Genomic DNA, 24,201 nt, shown 5'->3' with positions numbered 1-24,201 from the left:
AGTAGGTAAATACATCACCCAGCTGATGGAAGAGTATGCATGTATAATATTTAAGAGTACACAGTATACATGTATGCATATATGGGTGTTTAAAACATTAACTGTTCTCTTTTCACCTCTCTTCATTGAAGACATTATACACTTGCCAGGCCCTCTAATGTTATCACTCGTTTGATGAAGAGAAGTAGAATACCAATAATAGAATCTTTCCTTAGAATATTATAAACTAAAATTCCTGATCTGATAGCCTTCCTGGTTTTAAAATATAGTCAAGACACTGGCAATCACATAATTATGTAATTCCTTATGAGAATAATATCTGTGCTATTCCTATTTTATATATTTACTGAAAAAGAGTTAATAGAATTTCATTCAAAATGTAAAAATTAAGTTAGGTCATCAATAAAATAGTTACAAACTAAATCTATAAAAACATAATCATTTAAAATTTATCCTTAAAACATGCCTGGAGTTAAAAATATCTTGATGATGAATATGAACCAACTCAACCATAAAACTCCCTGGATTTATGTGTCACAATTTTGTTCTCTGTGTTTTTGCAATCTATTTTGTTCTAAGCACACTTTCTCAGCTAAAATAAAGAACAATTAATCCATGACTATTATTTCAGTTTCATGGATTTCATTTTATTCTCTTTATCACTGTTCTCTACTAACCCTCCTTTTATTTAAGCTACTAAAAATAGGGAATTGTGTCAATTTACTTAAACAAGAAGGCATTTTTTTTTGACTGGTAAAAATTCCCACAGCTGGTGTTTCCTGCTGGTGCCTGACTTAGTTTAGAAATGTGTAAATTTCATTGTCTCTGCACTGCTATAGTTAGCAAATATCTGATACTCTTACCTAAAGCTCAACTCTAAAAGTAAGTAACAGATTTTCCAAAATATACTCATTATTTTATCACATCCTATAGCAATTTATCTTTTGTGTGTCTCTTGCATCCCCCAAAACACAACTCTTTAAAGTGAGGCCAAAAGCATTTTACTCTGAAAAGCACAAAAGAAACTGTACTAAATATATTAAAACTCCAATGTTTAAGATCACTTATATTTTGTTTTAAAGAGCAGAAAAATTATTCCCAGTAAGCTACAAATTATATGGAGTTGGTATTATAAACATGTTTTTTAATTATAATATAAAACCTACTTATGAGGGCTGTTTAAAATTTTCATGAAACATTCAGTCTTGAAGCCTAGGTTATCTGTTGGATTCCTCTTCTTGCTGCCATATACAACTGAAAAGACGTAGAATTCTCTTTAACCACTGCCTCTTATCTAACCATTCTACTCTTTCATGGAAGACTCCTCTCCACCAGCCCTACTAAACCTCTCTGTTCATTAAACATGCCAGGTTTTTAATCACTTCAGGGCCTTTGCATATACTGTGTCTTCTGCTTAAAAGGCTCATCCACCTTCTTCATTTAGCTAGCTGTTACATGAGTCTCAGCTAAATCAGTACCCTCATAAGCCTTCCAAGATACCTCTGCAAACTGTAACATATCTGTCTGATACTTTCATAGCCCCTCTATTTTCTTTGGAGCAGTCATAATAGCTGTAGTTTTTTCTGTTGAATATTTGCTTTCATAATACACTGTATATATAACCAAAGAGCATTCACCATGGCTTCTTTGTTCACTGCTATCTATCCAGCAATTAGCCCAATGCCCAGTTTACAGGAGGCGATTAATAAATATTTACTGTATGATTTCTTAATTGGTCAACTCCCCTAGTCCAGGCTCCATCACTATTTCCCAGTTTTTTAACTAATCTACCTCTCTAGTCTCTTCTTAATCTATTTTACATAATTGCCAACTAACCAGTTTATGCCCAAATTCCTTTCAAAACTTTAATCAAGCCCTTCTAACAAAACAATAAAATCCAAACTTCTAAATTTCTCATTCATAGTTCTCTACAATTTAGCTACAACCTCACTTTCCAAACTCTCATTATTCTCCCCCATGAGTACCACATGCCAGCCAAACCAAACCAATTATCTTCCTTCCTTGCCATTCATTCAACAAAATATGAACTGTTAGATGCTAATGACAAAATACAGTCTATTCCCCACTTTTATAAAGTTTAAGCTGGGGGGTGGGGAGTAGAGGACAATCACTTCATCCCCAAAATATATAAACTATTCTAAGTATAAAGATGAAAAAGAAGAAGAAGCTATGTGAGATGCAAAAGAGTTTACTAGTTGTAGTCTGGAGGCTTGGGGACATATTATTTAAGGAAATATTTAAGGTCAGATTTTAGCATAAAAGAGAGAAAAGTCTATTCTGCATAATAACTCCACGTAGAATTCTTCATCCTTTCTTTCTTTACATCCATATTCTGTCTCATTTTCCTACATGGCTGGGGCAATACGGCAACATGCATCAAGACGCATAAATATTTGCAAGCTCTGACCCATAATCCTACTTGGGGGATTTACTGCTTCGCATTGTACTTGTTGATTCTTTATGTATTAAATCAGGTCAAAGCAAAACCGGAAATAAGGTCCAAGAAGTATTAGTAAATTACTGATGGTATCTCAGGTTATCTAGGCTACCAATCATTCTGAGAGTGAATTAAAGAATGTGGCAACAGTCCAGTTTCTTTTAAATAACAGGAAAATAAACAGAATAAAAGAAATTAAATGATAGAAATGATATTTCTCTTACAGTCTACTGATTTTATGCAAAAACAGCAAAGATTTAAAAATAAAAATATAAATCCTATTAAAGCTTAAAAAAAAAAAGTTGGCTTAAGCTATCCTATACAATGCTTGTCTTATTTAAAATAATTCAGTTGATCAATAAACTAAAAGACAAAATGTATCAAAATGCAGAATTTCTGAGAAAAGTATCTAATCTGATCAAGATCTTAAGCACAAAAATAATTTCCTGATTATTCAGACTGTATAGAAAATCTCAACCTTGTCTACAGGCAGCTTAAAGCAGACATTTAACTATTTTGTGTAAACATCCCTTATACATATCTTTAAGTTGACGAGCACTCCTTTCTCAAGTGATGCAACAACATATTGAGTATGTTAAATAAGAAATATATATGGAACCACAAAAGACCCTAAACAACCAAAGCAATCTTGAGCAAGAAGAACAAAGATGAAGGTATCACACATCCTGATTTTAAATTATATTACAAAGCTATACTAATCAAAACAGTATAGTATTGATAAAAATAGACAAATGGAACACAATAGAAAGCCCAGAAATAAACCCACGCATATATGTTGAATTAATTTACAACAAAGGAGCCAAGAATATACAATGGGGAATTGTATATTCTCTGATTATATATTCTTCAATAAATGGTGTTGGCGAAACTGGACAGCCACATGCAAATGACTGAAATTGGACCAATATCTTATACCATAAATTAACTCAAAATGGATTAAAGACTGATTAAAGACTTGAACATAAGACTTGAAACCATAAACACCTATAAGAACACACAGGTGGTAAGCTCCCTGACATCAATTTTGGCAATGATTTTTTGGATCTGACACCAAAAGTAAAGATGACAAAAGCAAAAATAAACAAGTGGGACTATATCAAACTAAAAAGTCTGCATAGCAAAAGAACCCATCCCACAAAATGAAAGGGCAAGCTATCACCAAATGGGAGAAGATACTGCAAATGATTAGAGCTAAGAGGTTAATACCCAAAATATATAAGGAACTCTTACAACTAAATAGCAAAAAAACCCTAAATAATTCAACTAAAAAATGGGCAAAGGATCGGAATAGACATTTTTCTAAAGAAGACATATGGACAGCTAACAGGTACATGAAAAGATGCTCAACATCACTAATCATTAGGGAAATGCAAATCAAAACTACAGTGAGATATCATCTCATAAATACGAGAATGGCTATTATCAAAAAGACAAGAAATAGGGACACCTGGGTGGCTCAGTGGGTTAAGCGTCTACCGTTGGCTCAGGTCATGATCCCAGGGTCCTGGGATGGAGTCCTGCATCGGGCTCCCTGCTCAGCAGAGAGCCTGCTTCTCCTTCTGTCTGCCACTCCTCCTGCTTGTGCTCTCTCTCTGACAAATAAATAAAATCTTAAAAAGAAATAAAATGTGATATGGGTAACATTTCAAATTAATGGGGGAAAAGATAATTTTTCAAGTGAATACATGAATGATAAGAAGCCAACATTGCCTTACTGCTGATAAGGAGAAATTTTCAGTGGTCTGGAAAAAAGATCAAAATAGGCACAACATTCCCTAAAGCCAAAACCTAATCCAAAGCAAGGTCCTAACTCTTGTCAATTCTATGAAGGCTCAGAGAGGTAAGAAAGCTAGAGAAGAAAAGTCTGAAGCTAGTAGAGGTTAATGAAGTTTAAGGAAGGAAGTTATTTCTATAACATAAAAGTACCCAAGATGAAGCTGCTAATGTAAAAGCTGCAATGAGTTATTCAGAAGATCCAGCTAAGATAATTAATGAAGGTGATTACACCAAACAACAGATTTTCAAGGCAGAGCAAATAGCCTTATATTGGAAGAAGATGCCACCTAGACTTTCATAGCTAGAAAGAAGTCAATCCCTGGATTCAAAGCCTCAAAGGACAGACTTACTCTCTTATTAGGGGCTAATGCAGCTGGTGACTTTAAGTTGAAACCAATGTTCATTTACCATTCCAAAAATCCTAGGGCCCTTAATTTTTTTTTTTTTTAAGATTTTATTTATTTTTTGTCAGAGACATAGACAGCGAGAGAGGGAACACAAGCAGGGGGAGTGGAAGAGGGAGAAGGAGGCTTCCCGCCGGGCAGGGAGCCTGATGCGGGGGCTTGATCCCGGGAGGTCCTGGGATCATGACCTGAGCCAAAAAGGCAGATGCTTAATGACTGAGCCACACAGGCACCACCCTAGGGCCCTTAAGAATTATGCCAAATCTCCTCTGCTTGTGCTCTATAAATAGAACAACAAAGCCTGTATGATAGCACATCTGTTTACCAAATAGTTTACTGAATATTTTAAGTTGAGATCTGCTAAGGAAAAAAAAAGATTCCTTTCAAAATATTACTGCTCGTTGACAATACACCTGGTCACCCAAGAGCTCTGATGGAGATATGCAATGAGATTAATGTTGGTTTTGTCCCTGCTAACACATCATCCATTCTGCAGTCCATGGATCAAGGAGTAATTTCAAGTCTTATTACTTAAGAAATATATTTCCTAGGGCTATAGCTGCCATAGATAGTGATTCTTCTGATGGATCTGGGCAAAGTAAATTGAAAATCTTCGAGGATGGATTCTCCACTAAGATGCCATTAAGAACACTTGTGATTCTAGGGGCGCCTGGATGGCTCAACTGGTTAAGCGACTGCCTTTGGCTTGGGTCATGATCACTGAGTCCTGGGATCGAGTTCCGCGTCCAGCTCCCAGCTCAGTGGGGAGTCTGCTTCTCCCTCTGACCCTACTCCCTCTTGCGCTCTCTCTCTCAAATAAAATGAAACTTAAAAAAAAGAACATTTGTGATTTATGGGAAGAGGTCAAAAGAGCAATATTAACAGGAGTTTGGAAGAAGTTAATTCCAACCCTTATAGATGACTTTAAAAGGTTCAAGACTTCAGTGGAGGAAGTAACTGCAGATGTGGTGGAAACAGGAAGAGACTAGAATGAGAAGTGGAGCCTGAAGATGGGAATGAATAGCTGCAATCTCGTGATAAAACTTTAACAAATGAGGAGTTACTTCTTATGGATAGGCAAAGAAAGTGGTTTCTTGAGATGGAATCTACTCTTGGTAAAGATTACTGGAAATGACAACAAAGGATTTAGAATATTCCATAAACTTAGTTGATAAAGTAGTAGCCAGTGTGAGAGAATGGACTCCCAATTTTTAAAGTTCTACTGTGTAAAATAAAAAAAAATAAACAGCATCATATGCTACAGAGAAATCATTTGTGAAAGGAGGAGCCAATGGATGTGGAAAACTTCACTGCTGTCCTAAGAAACTGTCACAGCAACCCCAATCTTCAGCAGCCCCCACCCTATCAGTCAATAGCCATTAAAATCGAAGCAAGACCCTCCCACCAGCAAAAAGATTATGACTCACTGAAAGCTCAGATAATGGTTAGCATTTTTTAGTAAAGAAGTATTTTTTAATTAAGGTATGTACATTGGGTTTTTTTAGACATAATGCTATATTGCACACTTAAAAGACTACAGTATAAACACAACTTTTATATGCACTAGGAAACCAAAAAATTTGTTTGACTAATTTTATTGTGATATTCAATTTATTGCAGTTGCCTGGAACCAAACCCCCAACATGTCTGAGGTGTGCCACATATTACTTTATAGTTAGCACAGAAATACAAAAAGGCTTTTGAAACTATCTTATCTCCATCTGGAAATGCACCTTTCTATATTTCTCTTTAATATCAGGAAGTATAATTATGAACATAAATTGCTTTGTAGTAATAAGAACTTTAAGAAAAATATTAAGATCTAAAATGTTACTTAATAAAATAAGCAAAGTAGAATGACTTCGTAACTTAAAGAAATGCAAGAGTAGTTGGCAAATACCTTCTTTTGTGAAAAGCCAAACTAACTAAAGGAAAATTATATAAATGTATGCTCCAACATGTTTATCACACACATTCAAAATATTACTTCCATACTTTGTTTTATCTACAACTGAAAACTGGTCCAAGAATTATTCTAGAACAGCTTTTAAATTTCAGACACACACCATATCTGATTAACTATTCAGTGATAACTAAATTAAATCCCACCATAGTAATCTTTTTTGACAGATGTCGCATACTTTATGGTACACAGATTGGTAACTTATCCTACAAATCTATAAGGCTGTATATAAACTGATAAAAACATTCTTAATATGCAGTTTTATAAAGATAGGACTATCATAAGTGCTTACAGCCATTAGTCAAGAAACCTATCAACTGAGAATGTTCCAAATCACAAACGGAAAGAGTTGGTTTAATAAACAACAATTGGTTTTATAATACGTACTATTCTCTTCAGCATTTAAAATGTGTCCACTGTTGGACAGAAAGGACAGAGACAAATCCTTAAATCCTTCCCCCCTTTACCCCCCAAAAATAGAATATCAAGTAATTTTAAATTAGAGGCAAAGATAGATCAGCGCAAACTAGTGAATGGAATAATTTGTCATAATTAGTATACAGTGGAAAAGAGTCTACTTTGCAGCTTAAAAATATTCCATTTAGTGAGTTATCAGGGTTCACTGAAGCTTCAATCTAAATTACTTCTCTGATTTTCCAACACACAAATTATGTCCATGTCATTCTAATTACTCTGTATTTTTCTTCAAAATACCTATCATAATTTGTAATTCTGTCTTTATTTAGTATGTTTCTTCCTCTGGACTTAAAGCTCTGAGGGTGTGCTTCCTACCTTCTAGCCAGCGCTTGGTCAGAAGAGCCACTCATTCACATTCGTAGTATTTCCTTCTTTGAACACCTGTACTAGTTATACTGTTATTACTAATTACATCATAATCATGATACATAGTGTATTTATCCTCTCTGGAAAGTTGAACATTACCTTCTAAAAAAGTTTCTGCATATTCTTTTTTTTTTTTAAAGATTTTATTTATTTTTCAACAGAGGGAGAGACAGCGAGAGAGGGAATAAGCAGGGGGAGTGGGAGAGGGAGAAGCAGGCTTCCCGCTGAGCAGGGAGCCCGATGTGGGACTCGATCCCAGGACCCTGGGACTGAGCCACCCAGGCGCCCTCTGCATATTCTTAAAATGACAAAATTATAGAAATGGTTAACAGATGAGAATGTATCAATGTCAACATGTTGGTTGTGCTATTTTACTACAGTTTGCAAGATGTTATTCCAAGATGTTATATTGGAAATGTGAACTGTGTAAATGGGAAACTGTTGAAGAACAAAGGGGATCTCTTTATTATTTCTTACAACTGCGTGTGAATCTGTAACCACCTCAAAATAAAAGATGTAATTAAGAAAAGCGGCTTTATATCAGAATTATTTAGAGGAACTCAAAAAAATATAGATGCCAAGATCTCCTCCCAGGGAATGTTTCAGATTTTTAGGGGTTGGGCTCAGTCATCATGTATGTATGTATGTATGTACATATGTATGTATTTTTAAGATTTTATTTATTTGCGAAGGGCACATAGCACTTGGGGAGGGAGAGAAAATCTGAAGCAGACTGCACTCAGCGCAGAGCCTGACACAGGGCTCAAACCCACGACCACAAGATCATGACCTGAGCTGAGACCAAGAGTCTGACGCTTAACTGACTGAGCCATTCAGGCACCCCTCAGTCATCCCTTATTTTTATTTCTTTTTAAAAGCTTCCCACTTGATGCTAATGTGCTGTGAGGACTACAAATCATTAATTTAGAGGAATGTTTCTACCCAAGGCTAACTATACCTGGGAAGCTTTAAACTCAGATTCTCAAGCCTTGATTCCAGAGATTCTGATTCAGAAGGTCTGCAGTGAGGCCAGAAAATCTATTGTTTTTAAGTTGCTGTTGTTTTAAGTTCTGTACAGCTAGCTTAAAAACCTGGTTTATAGAACAATGATTTTTTTTCTATGTATTGTTTAAAGGTAAACATTAAACTTGATTGGTCATTATCACAGATTTCAAATCCTTGGAGTCTGAATGAAGATGTTTTCTGTATTTATAAAAACCCAACTTAAATACCTAACATTATTTTAAGCCATATTCCTAACCCATTAAAACAGCTTTAAAAAACGAAAAACTGGGGCACCTGGTTGGCATAGGTTGGTCATCCAACTCTTGGTTTCAGCTCAGGTCATGATATCGAGTCCCATGTTGGAGGACTCCGTGCTCAGCACACAGTCTGCTTAAGATTGTTTCTCTCTCCCCACCCACCCCCTCCACTTGGAAGCGCACTCTCTCTCTCTCAAAACAAAACAAAACAACAAAAAAACAAAGAAAACAACAACAACAAAATCCTAAACCCTGGACTAAGTCCTACTGGATACAACCTCCCCCCTGCCAATGAACCTTACAGAGATCTCGTTGTTGCTCTAAGATGAGTATTTCTTTTTTCACCTGAAGCTATATATTCTGCTTTGCCCCATCTTCTTAATTCTTTATATACTAAAAATATTAAATCATTGATTTTTCTTTCCATTACTTTAACAGGCTGTAAATGTGTGCCTAAAAATTGGCAACCTGATGCAGGTTCTTAATCCTGGATGTGCTTTGGAATAACCACTCTGAAGGTATAGTATAGTAGCTCTGTTACACATCATAGCAGAGCATACTCAGAAAATCTGACCCAAAAAGTCTGAGGTGGCTTCAGGGAATCTGTATTTGTAAAACAAAACAAACAAAACTCTACAATGATTCTGAGACATAAAGTTAAACAATGACTTATGGTTTCCATCTTTACCCTCTGGCTTTTAGTGAAAGACTAATGACAAATTAGTCTAAATCTGATATTTCTAAAAATATCAATTGTGCACAATGAAAATGAGAGAATTTATAGTGAGGTACAATACAATGAATGTCAGAAACCTATTAGTCCAGGCTCTGTCATTAAATAAGACCTAAGCAGCTTAATGTCTCTGAGTCTTTAAGTTTCCCAGCTATAAATAAGGAGCTACAAAACCACTAGAAAACAATGGAGTTGTACTGGATTTTTTTTTTTTCGAAAACGGTGTTTCCAGAAGTTTTAGGGTTCCACAGAAGTGTTTCAGCTGTCAGGAGGAAAGCCGAATAGAGATAAGCTAAACAGCATGAAGGGGCTCTGATTTGACTTACACAGACACACAAACATATATATATAATGCCACATCTGAAAATAAGCTATTAACATACACACACGATTTAAAAACCATGGTTCTAGAATTTGAAACCTGAGCCACATTTAAAGTGCTCAAAAGCCACAAATGACTATTGGCCACTACACTGAACGATGTAGATATAAAAACATCTCCATCACTGCAGAAAAAAGTCCTATTGTTGATGATTCAGTAACTGTTCACTGTTGGATCAGAAACTCTCAAAGATTTCTTCCAACTCTAAAAATCTTTCTTAATATTTGAAGAAAATGCATTAATGTACGTATTCAAAATCTCCTTAGTTAGAACACATTCCACAGGTAGCCAAAAACATTTAAACAATTAAAACAAAAGGGAAACACTATCACTGGAAAAGAGAAAAGATTTCTGGACTTTAGTTAGTCTGAAAATGCTTTAGACTTTGTCCAAAACTTTCAAAAAACTACAGGTATCAAAGAACTGCAGCAAAGAAAAACATAAAAACTACACTGATACCAGCTTTAAAAAATTCTTAGATAATGATAAAGTCACATAAAAGCTTCTGGAAGCATTATCCACTCTATTACCTCCTTTGAGCTATACTTCTTTCTTGAGTACACAGGACAAATAGTTTATTTTACTGTTAAACATGGTAAACTGAATCTCATAAACATAAAATAACGAATACAAGGTCTCAGAATTTATAAAGGGAACAAGTCAGAAATGGAACAAAACCTTCTTACTCATAGTACCTCTGAAGCAAACGCCAAAGTGAAAAAGCATTATCACGGATGAAAATACAAATTCACTAATACAAAGAAAAGAAATTTATTCATTTAGCAAATATTTATTGAACACCTATACTGTACAGAGTCAGTATACTAAGTACTAAAGATATAAAATGGAGAATTTGCTTTCAAAAGGGTCATAACAGGGTTAATTAAATAAGGTCTAGACAAAACACCCAAGTGACCATATCATAATGAGAAATGGGGGAAAGTCCACAAGGAAAAACCAAAATATTAGCATCCGTTTTTCACAAAGCTGAATTATAAATCTTAAAAAAAAAAAAAGGCAGTGCAAGAATTCAGTTATCTATTGTCCACTAGCATCCCACATATAATTCATCTCTTTATTTCACAACCAATGACACATTAGGAATCTGCATGTATTCTATAAGAGAATCAGATTTTTTTAATTATATGTTTGCTAGCTGTAATAAAGTACTAATAAAACTGGTCAAGGCTTTAAATTCCCATAGCAAAAGCCCCATGATTACACTACACTTCTAGCTCTGAAAAACCACTTCAATAACAACCCAGTAAAAGTAGGCAAATAAGTGCGGATGCCTCAGAAAAAACAAATGGCACTAAAGAAAAATTCTGGTCTACACACAATTCCAAAGAGGCAAACATTAAAGTAATTTTTTAAACATTTATGGAGCATATTTACTGTTTGACCTCATCTGTGGCCAAAAGGGCGCTAGTTATTTTTCAAATTCTAATATGTAAAATTAGTTTCTAATAAGTTATGTAAGTTTCACAATTTTTTTGCCAATAATTTTCTCACACAACAAAGAAAATTTCAATTGAAATTCCCCATACTTTCCATGTTTCAACATTTTAGGATGTCACAGTTTACTATATGAGAATTCAAATATATAATTAAATAAAACAAACTCAATTAACTGAAATGATTACCAAATGTGGTCTTTCAACAGTATTTCCGATTCACTAATGGCTAACTTCTTCCTTATTTGAACTCCTGTTGAAACCATTCTAAAACTGGCTATTTCTCTTTTCTCCCTACATAGGGCATAACAGTACTTTAAAAGGTTAACTGACAATCATAATACTGCCCTGAAGTTACCATTTTCAAAAATCATGCTATGCCACACACACAGAACTGAAGAAGGTATTTCTGAGTCTGTAGCATCCCCAAATAAAACCAAAGTTAGGATTTTTATAAATCACTATCAGATTGTTTTTTTTCTTCTAAAGCAAAGGGAAATAAAATAAAAATCCAATTAACTGGAATCCTATTAAGTATAATTTTACAGTCAATAGAAATTTCCAGGAATTTAAAAGTAGAAAAATACAAATCAAATCAGTGTTCTTACTTAATGCTGATACACTGGTGGATGCGACAAAAAGTCTCAAATATGAAGAGACGAGCATTTTCAATGAAATCCTCAAGACAAGCCACCAAGAAGAAGTCATTCACAAGTACCTATGTAAAATATAACAAAAAAATTAATAGCACTGACAAGCAATTTTCAAAAATGCAACCCAAAATACTTCCTGTGTGCTTTACTTGTTGTTCCAGTTACAATTCTCTTACTTAATATCACACAAGTTCTACACACAGCACTTTCTAGAACACTATGTTCAAGCCTCTGACAATTTAAAGAAGTAAATGAATGCTACAAGAAAAAACCATAAGCACTGCCATGTTTTCTTGTTCTAATGAGGACTTAAGCAACCTTGTGACAAAGTAGCTTTGTCCTATCCATTACCCTACATGAATGCTTTGTAGATAACGTCTTTTCTAGCTTCTTAAAATAGTTATAACAGACTAAAAATATGCATATTTCTGTGAAGTAGACTTGGAAATAAGCAAAGGAAAAAAAATTCAAGGGGTGGCTCCTACTCCACAGATGGTATCATAATTAAAAGAGAATTATTTTAACTTCATTAGTGTATATTTAACAATATACACCAAAACATAAATATAACTATATGAACACAAATTATCACATTGGAATCTATTTTATATTTTCTCCAATGTGTGAAAATCACCTCTGCAGTTATACTTACATGATAAAAATCTTAGTCCTTCAACAAACTCTTCATATTTTGTGTTAACATTTGGGTTCAAAAATGAAACTGACAACTAATAACATGAATATGGTAAATGTATTTAAAAGGTAAGTTTTTAGTTTAATTTCTTAAAACTCTGCAAACTAACATGAAAAAACCCCCCAGAAATCTAAACTCTTTCAGTTGCTCCAAGGTACTTTAGTTTCTACCAATCAACAAGACATTACTGTTAAAAAATTCATGCCCTTATAGCTTTACTGGTTTATAGCAAATGTGAAGTACAATCGTGTGAAAAATTCTGAAGATAGGTCCATTTATGAAACAAATTGAGAATCAGTTATATGTGCAATTCTATACCATCTTATACATACATATGAAGTACTTCACATATTTACTCATATAGGATAAGACACAGAATTATGGGCATATGTGTGAATTTATAATGTCGCCAATGTTTTAACAAACTACTAACAAAAGGGATACACAAATGGCAATAACATTAAAAATGTCTTTACCCTAGCACATTTCTAAACAATCATTTTAAGATTGTTTCTGATACAATTACTTTAATAAAACACTACAAGTTAACTCTCACAATATCCAAACCTTAAAGAATGTTATTAATTTATAAGTAAAAATTCATACTTACTGATTCACATTCCCTCAGCTTTTTCTGAGCCCCATCAAAGTCAAAGTTAACATATAAGCATTCAACAAATTCTGTAATTGGGTCTTTATATGTGTAAGACTCCTGTAGAATTAAGTCAAAGGTCAAGTTGGATCAGATTCAACACTGTTTGGTAGACTGCCCCTAGAATATTCCAATCTTCCTGTTTTCTCCTCCCTTACCATTAATTTCTAGCAAATTACCTAGTGTCATCTTTTCGAAGCAACTGCTCATATCCTGATTCCAGGCCATACCTTAAGCTTATAATGCCTTCCAGACTGAGTTCTCTAAATTCTCATCCTAGAATCATTCCAAAGGCTTTCAAGTTCCTTTACTGACAAAAGTCTCCCATAGTCAATAAACAGTGATGAACATCCCCACGTATAAGGGTATTCATACACTGAGGAATTTGTCTTTTTATATTTAATTTACTCTTAGGTCAAATAAGTAAGTTATTTTTCTAACCCATAGTTATTGCTGAGAAGCTCACTAAAAAAAAAAAAAATCAATCAGTAGGGCTGCAGCTTTTGTACAACTTGGGGACTATTAATATTGTATCCTACATAAAGATCACTTCTCTGGAATTATGCAGGTAAGCCATCTCCCAACAAACAGTGCCAGGCTCCAAATCTCCTTCACTCTTTGCAATAAAGGCAACACTAATATACAATGTATATTAAGTATCCACCCAGCAGAGAGCAGTATTCATTCATACCACATCTAACATAAGTATATCTTGGAATTAGAGTAAATGCCCATCTGAGTATCCTGGGCTCCTCTTTCTCTATACTGCATGTATCCTTTCTCCTATTTTTAAAGCATTTTTACCTTAAGAATTAAGAGTCCTACTCTAGAAACAGATGATAGATCTAGTTTAGACACATTTTAAAACACAATAAAGATTTTAGTTTTTACCTGTTGAATAACTTTAACAAGATCTTTTAGCACCTGTCGGCGTTTCCGAACATCTTTGTTTGTTATGACGGCTGTAGTCAAATAGCGCAGAATATGTGGACACATTGTCTGAATTGCATTAAGATACCTGAGGTAAAAATATAAATAATTTTAATATTTTTTAAATTTAATATTAATAACTTACCCAGTTTCTATAAATCTGTAATTAACCACATGTGATTTAAAGAAACACTTGAACAGCCCATTACACTGTGATGCTTCAGTAATGTAAGACTGCAAACACTTAAGAATTATTATTATAAGGACCATCTCCTCCAAAGAAATGAAAAAACAGGAGTCTGCAGAGAATGCCAGCTTATATTGCCCAGTTTGAAGTGAACTGGAAGACTCACTTCAGAGGTAAATAATCCTATTATTATTGTTGAGTAAAAGGATTTTGGAAGGCCCCTATACATGCTGTCAGTCTGTTCCAAAAGACTGCTACGCTATGGCGTTCAGTCATTCACCTTTTGGAAAAAGTGTGTGAAAACCTTCTATGTGCAAGTCAGTCATCATAATCAGAAAATGAGGCACTTAAAGATTCAGAAGATGAAAGACTTAAAACTACAGGGAGAAGGAAACTGTTACAGTATTATAAGGCTCTGGTTAAATTGGTAGCACTGGGAATTAGAAAGGAAGGATTATATGTCAGACAAACGTCAACAGGGGCGTTGCTAATATTTAACAAATCCTGCTATTCTGATGATCAGCAGCTGGCCACCCTCTGTCATTTCGCATTTATCCTGTATTCCTCCTGCTCAACTCCTTAAATAGCTCCCTAATTTTTATCCAAGAAGTACCTCTGAGTGTCAGGCACTATGACAATCTTGGAAATAAATGTCCATAAAGTCCATTCCTCTTGGCTGAATATATAAACCCCAAAGTACCATCCAGCTTCATCTCCCACCAGACCATCATTGACTGCTTCCTGTTTTTCTCACTTAAAGCTCACTCCACATGGTCTGCTCTCTCAAACACATCCTTCTGAAAGCCTAAACTCTACCCATCCTTCAAGATCCAGCTCAGATACCTTATCTTCCAAATTCTTCTAAACTATGATATTAATAAATCTTTGTATTTCATCACATTGTAGATTCTCCATAAAATGTTGTTTGAACTCCTTAGAGGACATTAGAATCTGATAGTAATCTAACAATAATATTTAGTCCCCGCCTTAAATTCCCTCTATACAAGGCAGGGAATAAAAAGAATCAACACTCAAGAATAAACCAATTTCTAGGAAAAAAATAACTAAATAAATCAGCTAAAAGTTGCATTATCTGAAATATTAAGCCTGATTTTCAGGCAGAAATTTTTAAACTGCAATCTTCATTCAGAGTACTTCTTTGTCTCAATACTCTCTTGCCAGAGATCTCATGTACAAGTACAAGAAAGGACGACTGTTTTTCAATACTGATTTTGAAGTAATTTTAGTAAGCATTTCTGGAACTCAAACTTATCCATATGATTTAAAAAACTAAGTTTATTGTATAAGATGTTAAACATATTTTACTTACCCTAGCTTTATATCACTGCATCACATGTATCTTCATTGTTTTTAATGGAGGATAACTTCTTGGGAAATCATATCCCACTCTTTTTGAGAATATATGGTAGGTGTTAGCAAAACTTTTGTAAAAGGCCAGATAATAAATATTTTAGGTTTTGCAGGCCAGGAGGCACAATTGAGAATATCGTACAGGTACTTGTATGAAAAGAAAACAAATTTCCAAAATATTTTACTGATAAAACTCAAAATATTGATAGTGAAGTATGATTTTTTTTATAATTATCTACTAATGAGAACAACAGCATTTATCTATTGGGGATAATTTTGCTTAATTGCATTCTAAGTTAGAGATCCTAACATTAAAATTTATTGCAAATGTTTATCTGTTAATGCTGTTCTGTAATGAAAATTTACAGGGGCGCCTGGGTGGCTCAGTCGTTAAGCGTCTGCCTTCGGCTCGGGTCATGATCTCAGGGTCCTGGGATCGAGCCCCGCATTGGGCTCCCTGCTCTGCGGGAAGCCTGCTTCTCCCTCTCCCACTCCCACTGCTTGTGTTCCCTCTCTCGCTGTGCCTCTTTCTGTCAAATAAATAAATAAAATCTTTAAAAAAATAAAAAAATAAAAAAAATAAAGAAAATGTACATACTCAGTCTTTGTAAATGTTTTTCATGAATCTAGTATTACCAAAAACTGATATCAATTGATAGAAATATGATTTTAATTTATCATATTTATCACCTGGAAGGCATTACAGAACTCTGTTAAATTCTTCTTTTGATACTGTCCTTTAGAGTATCATTACACTGCATATAAATCACTTCCAATTCAATAGCACAGTTAAGTGAATTTAGGAATATGGAAATTCCCGGGTGCCTGGGTTGCTCAGTCGTTAAGTGTCTGCCTTTGGGTCAGGTCATGATTCCAGGGTCCTGGGATCGAGCCCCGCATCGGGCTCCCTGTTCAGTGGGAAGCCTGCTTCTCCCTCTCCCACTCCCCCTGCCTGTGGTTCCCTCTTCCCCTGTCTCTCTGTCAAATAAATAAATAAAATCTTAAAAAAAAAAAAAAAAAGAAATATGGAAATTTCCTTTGTATTTACAATGAGGTCTAAAACTCTGGAATTATAATTTGAGCTTGAAAAAAATATATCTGCTACAAATCTGTGTGGGAATGAAGGTCTCCCTTCTTGTTTTACCATGTGAAAGAACAGAAAACATATAAAGCAACTGACATTATTTGTTATTCATGCTATGTTAGTTGTCATTAAAGTGACTACTGCAATATAGTTTTTCCATATGAACACTATTTTGTTTTGTTAATTTTAGGGTGAATTAAGAAACATTAACAAGGTACAGCAAAAGTTAATTTCCAGAGCCACCCAAGGCTTGATAATAATGTTTGAGGGCAATTTTTCTCATTCAGAAAAAATTCAATCTTGCCCCAGGCTCAAAAAAAGTCACACTGGAACTGCCATTGCTAAGCCACCCAACTGTTGTTAAGTAGAGAAAGCCAAGACATTCTATTTCTGACAAAAATTCATGGACTGGTAACAGTTAAGTCCACAGGAGCAAGAGAAGTTCACTGCTGACAAAAATGGTTCAAAAATATACCACACGGGGTACCTGGGTGGCTCAGGCAGTTAAGCGTCCAACTCTTGATTTTGGCTCAGGGCACGATCTCAGGGTGGTGAGATCAAGACATGCATTGGGCTCTATGCTGGGTGTGGGGCCTGCTTAAGATTCTCTTTCTTCCTTTCCCTCTGCCCCTCCCCCCTGCTGGCTCACTCTCTCTGAAAGAAAGAAAGAAAGGAAAGAAGGAAAGAAAGAGAGAATACACCACAGATTCAAGTATTTTCCACAAAGTATCTGGTGATGAATAATGTAACAAATAACCATAGGCTTTGAAAAACCTTTTTTTTTCCTCCATACATATTTGCCACCAAGTTTTAACACATCTTAGCAGATTCCACTTCAGGTTGTATTAAATTAGTGTTTTATCAACTTTGAAAATATTTTCATCTGTAGCTGTTCCACAGAGACTACTTATTCATAAAGTCATATTCTTTAGTCACTTCAAATCCAACAATGATTCCTCAAATCAACAACTAAGCCACATTGGTAACATCTGTTGACTCCTCAAGAGCCAAGGAAAATCACTAAAAATCATGTGCCTTGTTTTTTAACCAATTGATGTTGCTCCAGATAACTCCAACTCTAACTGTTCTCACCAAAAAGCTAATATTTTTAAACAAGTTTATCTTTTCTGGACATTATTTCTTTGGCTGCTGCAACTGAACATGATTTAGAATCACCACTGGTAAATGGCTTTCCCTACCTGGCTAAACAAGAGCCACTCAGAAACTTACCTGCTTGAGCCTCATTTTCATTAATTTTTGTGAGGAAATTCTGCTATGATGAGATATTCTGTTTTAAATTTCTAATTTTTCTGATTGTTGCTTTGCTGTCAGTTGGAGTATTATAATGAGTGATTACAATCTTGCAGTGTGAATTAAACTGCATTCTTTTAGCATACCTATGGTGTCAATTCAATGCTTTGCTTTCTAATTCAAACAAAATAATCCCCACTCCACTGTGCCTTAAAAGCACATTTGAAGTCTACTTGTCTTGTTTTGACATGATGAGTACATACTGGTAATAAAGCGTTGCAGAATGGCAATACACAGGACCCTTGAAACATTGGCCAGGTGTAACTGCAGCATGGCATCACTGGGATTCATAGTGCACTGAAGAGCAGTGTGAGTCAACGAGAATGCAACATTGTATGATCTCTGTCACAACTCAGCTCTGCCTTTACAGCTTAAAAGAAGCCAAAGACACTATACAGATCAATGAAACTGGCTGTGTTCCAATAAAAATTTATGGACACTAAAACTGTAGTCTCATATTTCACATGTCACAAAATATTTTTCTTTTAATTTCTTCAACCATTTTTTTAAAAAGATTTTATTTATTTGAGAGAGCAAGAGAGAGAGAAAGCACACAAGTGGGGTGAGGGGAGAGGGAGGAGAAGCAGGCTCTCCCCCACTGAGCAGGGCCTGAGCCCAAGGCAGACACTCAACCAACTAAGCGACCCAGGCGCCCCTTTTTCAACCATAAGAATGGTAAAAGCCATTCTTAGATCATAGGCCTTAAGAAAAAAGGCAGTGGGCCAGATTCAGCCCACAGTCCAGATCCCTAATATATAACATTACCATGGCTCCTGACTTCCCTACCTTCTAGAACAGAAGTGATCCTTCCTATGTATGTATATCTACATAGATCAATACATAAGGAAGGGGACTGGGGATTAAAAGTGACTTGAAGTTATCTTAGTTCACAATCTTGTAGGATCAGTAATGATATTATTTTATTTTAGTTCAAATAGAAGCAAAACCACAGATGTGGTTTAACAGTCTACACGTCTGTTGTGCTCTTTTGTTCTCTTTCTTTCTTACAATCTCCTTTCCTGTCAACCGAAATTTAAGGGTCAATTTTCATCTTTACTGGACTCTTCTAACTTTTCCAGATCTTACTGGTTGCTGTTATACCTACTGTGTATTTATAATGCACAATACATCAGTCCTTAGTTAAATATGTTCTTAGGCTACTTCTTGTATTACTTGTTTGGATTATAAACTATTTAAGAACAGAGGCTGTAACTCTCCTATTTTGGAATCTAACTTTATTATTTTTCTTTTTTTTTTAAAGTAGGCTCCACACCGGGTGTGGAGCCCAACATGGGGCTTGAACTCATGACCCTGAGGATCAAGACCTAAGCTGAGATCAAGAGTTAGACGCTTAACCAACTGAGCCACCCAGGCATCCCTATTATTTTTTCTTTTAAATAAGAGCATTGATATTTACTGTGTTCTGAGGTATAATTTCATGATAGGTAATTAAAAATGTTTTAGTATATTTTTTCTCTAGTACAACCCCACTCCAATTGTACAGTACAGTGTTTTCTAACACTGAATAGCCCAAAATAAAAAAAATATTTAAGTATCTATCATGTGCCAGATACTACAAGAACAGAGAGAATAAAAATTCTGCCCTCAAATATGCTTATACTCTAGTAGGAAAAATAAAGCAATTATAAATTATTTTAAAGACATTAAATAATTAAATATCAAATATAAAGTAGGCACAATATACAGGACTTCATGAACGATAAAGTAAACCTGAACTGGATCTTCAAAAACAGGCAGGCTTAGACGGAGGTTCAAAAAAAAGAGAAGGGCATTTCTGGAAAGACAGGCTAACAAAAACAAAAACAAAAAACAATGCAGGACACTTAGCAGAACATCAGAGGACAAATTTTTATTTTTATTTTAGATGGAAACCTTAAACCTTTAGATGGAAAACCTCATCATCCTGAGCTAGAATAGGTAAGATACCTGCATGAAAAAGTTTTCTTATCAGGAACAATTAGAAAATAGGAAAAATAAAGATGGAAAGGTCAGTCAGGACAACGTATGAATACCACCCAGCTGACTATTAATGGTAAAACGTGAAATTTCTTAGGGTGTTTATGTTATTTTTATTTAGAAAACACTCAAAGGAGTGTTTAATTCAAACTGAACTTTCAATCTTTTTACAATGGAGAGTAATAACCAGGGCATTGTTTACAAATGAATTCTTTTCTCTAATAGCATCTACATTTGGTGACAAAGCCTCATCTCTTATTAGTCTATGAACACTTCTCTTACACCTGATACCTTATCTTCTGTATAATGTTACATTTAAAAGTTCAACATTTTTCAAATGTGTAAATCATCTCCATTTTAGATTCAGAATAAATTACGGCAGAAATGGTAATATATATGATGTAATAAGACTTTATTTAACCTGCACTGGCATCTGAACTTTCACCTCAAAGACAAAAGTATAAATTATCAACAAAGTACTTTTTTAAATTACAAAAATCCTAAAGTCCACAATCCACATGAACTATCAATTTAACACAATTTTATCAATTAATATACTCAATGAACTACATTTAACTGTATTACTGTGCTATTAGAAATTGAAAGCAGGAAGAATAAAACTTCACCAGTTTTTACATTTATCAAAGACAACTGAAAAGCACATACTGATTGTAGACATACAAATGCAAATTACTACTTTCTAGTAGCTACTCCACTTGAAGAATATACAATCTAGAAAAATGGCTGAAACAATGATCTGTCAAGCCAACTGGGTATATTCTCATAAGAAAAAAGTTAGAATCAAGCAAAACTCTAAACAAATCATGAAGGGATTACTATTGAGGGAGACTATTGATGGTAACCTAACCTTACAGAGAGAAGAGTAAGCACAATATTTTAGTGAAAAATGAAAGCTGTAATCCTACTGGAGTAGTTTATTTTCCACATTGTGCTAAAAGGCTGTTTCTGTTTAAAAAGTTCCACGGCTATGAAGATTCTTAGTAGCCAGTTGAAAATGTTCAAAAACTGATTTATGGTGATGGTGCCAACACCCGGTAAAGTTACTAAAATTCACTGAATTGTAAACAAACAAATAAATGAAATTTTGAGTACCTTAGAACAAATCAGGATAGTGGCATCATTCTATACTAGTAGTAGTCACTGTTTTTTTTCACTACCACACTCTTGCAGTTAAAAAAAATAAATGAAGCAAGTTTCAACTGCCCTTGATTAGCAGTACAGATTGTTAATTAAAAAAAAATTTCAACTCCTGCATACTAATCTTTTTAATATTCTGTATGACTTAATGGGAAGTATGTATAATGCTCTTCTGCTATATACTTCAGTATCACAGTTATCTTAAGGAAAAGCACTTGTACAACTGAGTTGTAAGCTTAACTGTTTTTCTCACAGAACACTATTTTTACTTGAAACAATGAGTGACAGATACACCAAAGCTATTCAGAATTGGGTATTTGGCAGACACTTTCTAGAAAATAAAGTGAGCCTAAACTTCAAGAAAAAAAAAAGATAAAATGAGACCTTTCCCATGAAAGTAGAATTTTGGAAAATATCTGTCACCAAGAGCTTGACTACTTTCCAATACGTTAAGCCTTTTCTAATGGGTTTAGTGGTGATACAGATGGGTGATTTTTTGGGTATTTTATGTATGTCAACATATTTGGAATACCTGAATAACCCACAGATCCAAGATTTCCCAAACAATCAATGCATGATAATTATAAGGGCATGGGTACAAGATCCACTAAGGTGCAAGACTGACCACTATAGTTTAGAATACCAGTATAGTTTAGATCCAAAAAACTGAATAAAGTTTCAGATTCCACTTAATAATAACCTTTAAAGTACTACTACTTGTTTTGTTGGATTACCAAAAAAGAATATTCACAACTATCTGAAAAGGCTAGTAAAACAGCTCTTTTGTAACTACATGTATGTGTAAGGCTAGGTTTTCTTCATATCCTTCAGACAACATAACATCAGGTATGAAAATATAGTTTATGCCAGTACTGAAAAGTCTGCAAAAATTAAAACGTCACTGCTCTAACTAAATTTTTGTTTTTAAGTTATTAAAAAAAAAAAGTCAACTATAATCAATTTACTACTTGTCAATTATCAAATATATTTTTATTTTCCCAGTTTTAATTTCTAATACAGTATAGATAATAAATTTAGCCAACACAAACAAAATTACACTCAACAATTCTTCATAGTATGAAAGGGTTCTAAGACCAAAAAGCTTAAGGACCATTCACTTCTAACAATTACATTCCAAAGATAATTTTAATGTCTACTTTCTTTTTTAATAAACATGCAATAGCTTCTCTGTATTTATATTAATTTGGGTCTTGGAGGGAGTGCAAAGCTCTTTTTGGATACTCCAATAGAGTCCTATTTGCCTTACAAAGATAAATGAAGACAATCTCTCTCTATACACATACGTTCTCTAATGCACCAAAATGAGCAATAAATCGATCAGAACCGAGTCCTTTTAGTGGAATCACTGAAAAACAAAACAAAACAAAACATCTCAAAATTCCTTCCTCACTTCACTGATCTGATAAGGTAACAACTTGTGTCACCTAGGGCATTTCAGGTTTTGGAGAATATGGTGCAAGTATACATAGAATTCCTTGTAATTTAATTATATCACTTGTCATATAAAGCCATTTTCATTTCTCTCTCTTCGTTCTTGAAATGAAATTACCAGTTTTAATGTTATTAATTTCAACATTTTATATTGCTAATTTTCACTGCCTTCGTTGTTTTTTTCTGTACTTTCAATCAAGGTTTTAAAAGCTGAATAAGTACTCAAGGCTATGAATTAATCCGAGTGTTGCTTTCACAAAATTTTGTTTATTAACACTTACTCTCTTCTTTGATTCAGTTCTTTTTAAGACTTCGAATAATTTATAGGTTTATTGTATTCTGTCCAGAAACTATAATCTATAAAATTTATATATTTTTAAACTTATCAGATTTTAAATGGCAAAAGGTATTGTCTTTTTTTTGTGTGAACCATGGAATTACAAATGAATTGTACCTATTAATCTAGAATAGCTTCATAATAGTCTTAATTCTAAGTTGTTACTTCTATTATATTTCTATGACCATGAACCTCTATCTTACCTTAAAATTTTTTTTAAAAATCTACCCTTTTTTAGGAGGAGTTCTGGGGAAGACAGCAGAGTAGGAAGATCCTAGGCTCACCTCATCCTATGGAAACAACTAAGTAACACCCACGACAGTGTAAATAACCCACAGAACAACCTGAGGACTGGCAGAACAGACTCTCCACGGCCCAATGTAAAAAAGAGGCCGCAATGAAGTGAATAGAAAGGGCAGAGATGTGGGTGGGAGCTAAAAAGACCAAAGGGACTGTTCATAAAACAGGGATGCCTTGGGCTTGAAGTGGGGAGAGAAAAGGAACCTCATGCCAAGCACCCCAGGCACAGAAGCGCAAACAGGGAAGACAAATCCCTATAACATTTGGCTTTGAAAACCAGAAGCATGGAATTTCATCAGTTGTTCCATCAGTGCTTAACACCTGGAACTTTAAAATCAGTGTGTGGCTCTGGGAGAGCCAAAAGGGAGGGAAACTGAGTCATCACCCCTAAAGAGCACAAAAAATAGCCTCTAGAAGATACAGCCATAAAAGCAGCAGTTTGAAAAAATACCTGGGGTATGCAGGAGGGAGATCTGTTTACTAATCTCAAAGCCTATGCTGGAGGGGCAGGGACTGTTGGAAGACTTCTCCCAGAACAAAAGAGATGGCAGGCACCATTTCCCTCCCTTGCCTCTCAGATACCTGGGTACCTGCAAGGAACCAGTGCAGCCAACACTCTCCACCTAGCTTGCTAACAAGGCACCACACCCCCACATTCTCCTGTGGACACACCCTCTCCAGCCAAGAGTTGGCACCAGGTCTCCTCCCACAGTAGACAATGCACAAACCTTCCTGACACTACCCATCTTCACTGGCCACCCCCTGACCTTCTGAAAACCCACCCCTTCCAACCCCTCTC

General features: G+C 34.8%; 1 protein-coding gene across 1 annotated transcript in view; it reads right to left on the bottom strand.

Moving 5' to 3' along the window:
- EIF3E (eukaryotic translation initiation factor 3 subunit E) overlaps positions 1–24,201 on the bottom strand; it is a 49,976-nt gene that overhangs the window by 2,307 nt on the left and 23,468 nt on the right. The window contains exons 8-10 of the mRNA XM_045896048.3: positions 14,187–14,313; positions 13,254–13,355; positions 11,905–12,014 (exon numbers count right to left, since the gene is read on the bottom strand). Coding sequence (XP_045752004.1) covers positions 11,905–12,014; positions 13,254–13,355; positions 14,187–14,313 — 339 coding nt within the window. The remainder of the gene's footprint in view (positions 1–11,904; positions 12,015–13,253; positions 13,356–14,186; positions 14,314–24,201) is intronic.

Source organism: Mirounga angustirostris, unplaced genomic scaffold, assembly GCF_029215605.1.
Source record: "Mirounga angustirostris isolate CCGP_5_RB_7025 unplaced genomic scaffold, mMirAng1.0.hap1 SCAF_4, whole genome shotgun sequence".
Classification (NCBI taxonomy): Eukaryota; Metazoa; Chordata; class Mammalia; order Carnivora; family Phocidae; genus Mirounga; species Mirounga angustirostris.
The sequence above is the reverse complement of the archived record's forward strand: the minus strand, read 5'-3'. Positions and strand labels throughout refer to the sequence as shown.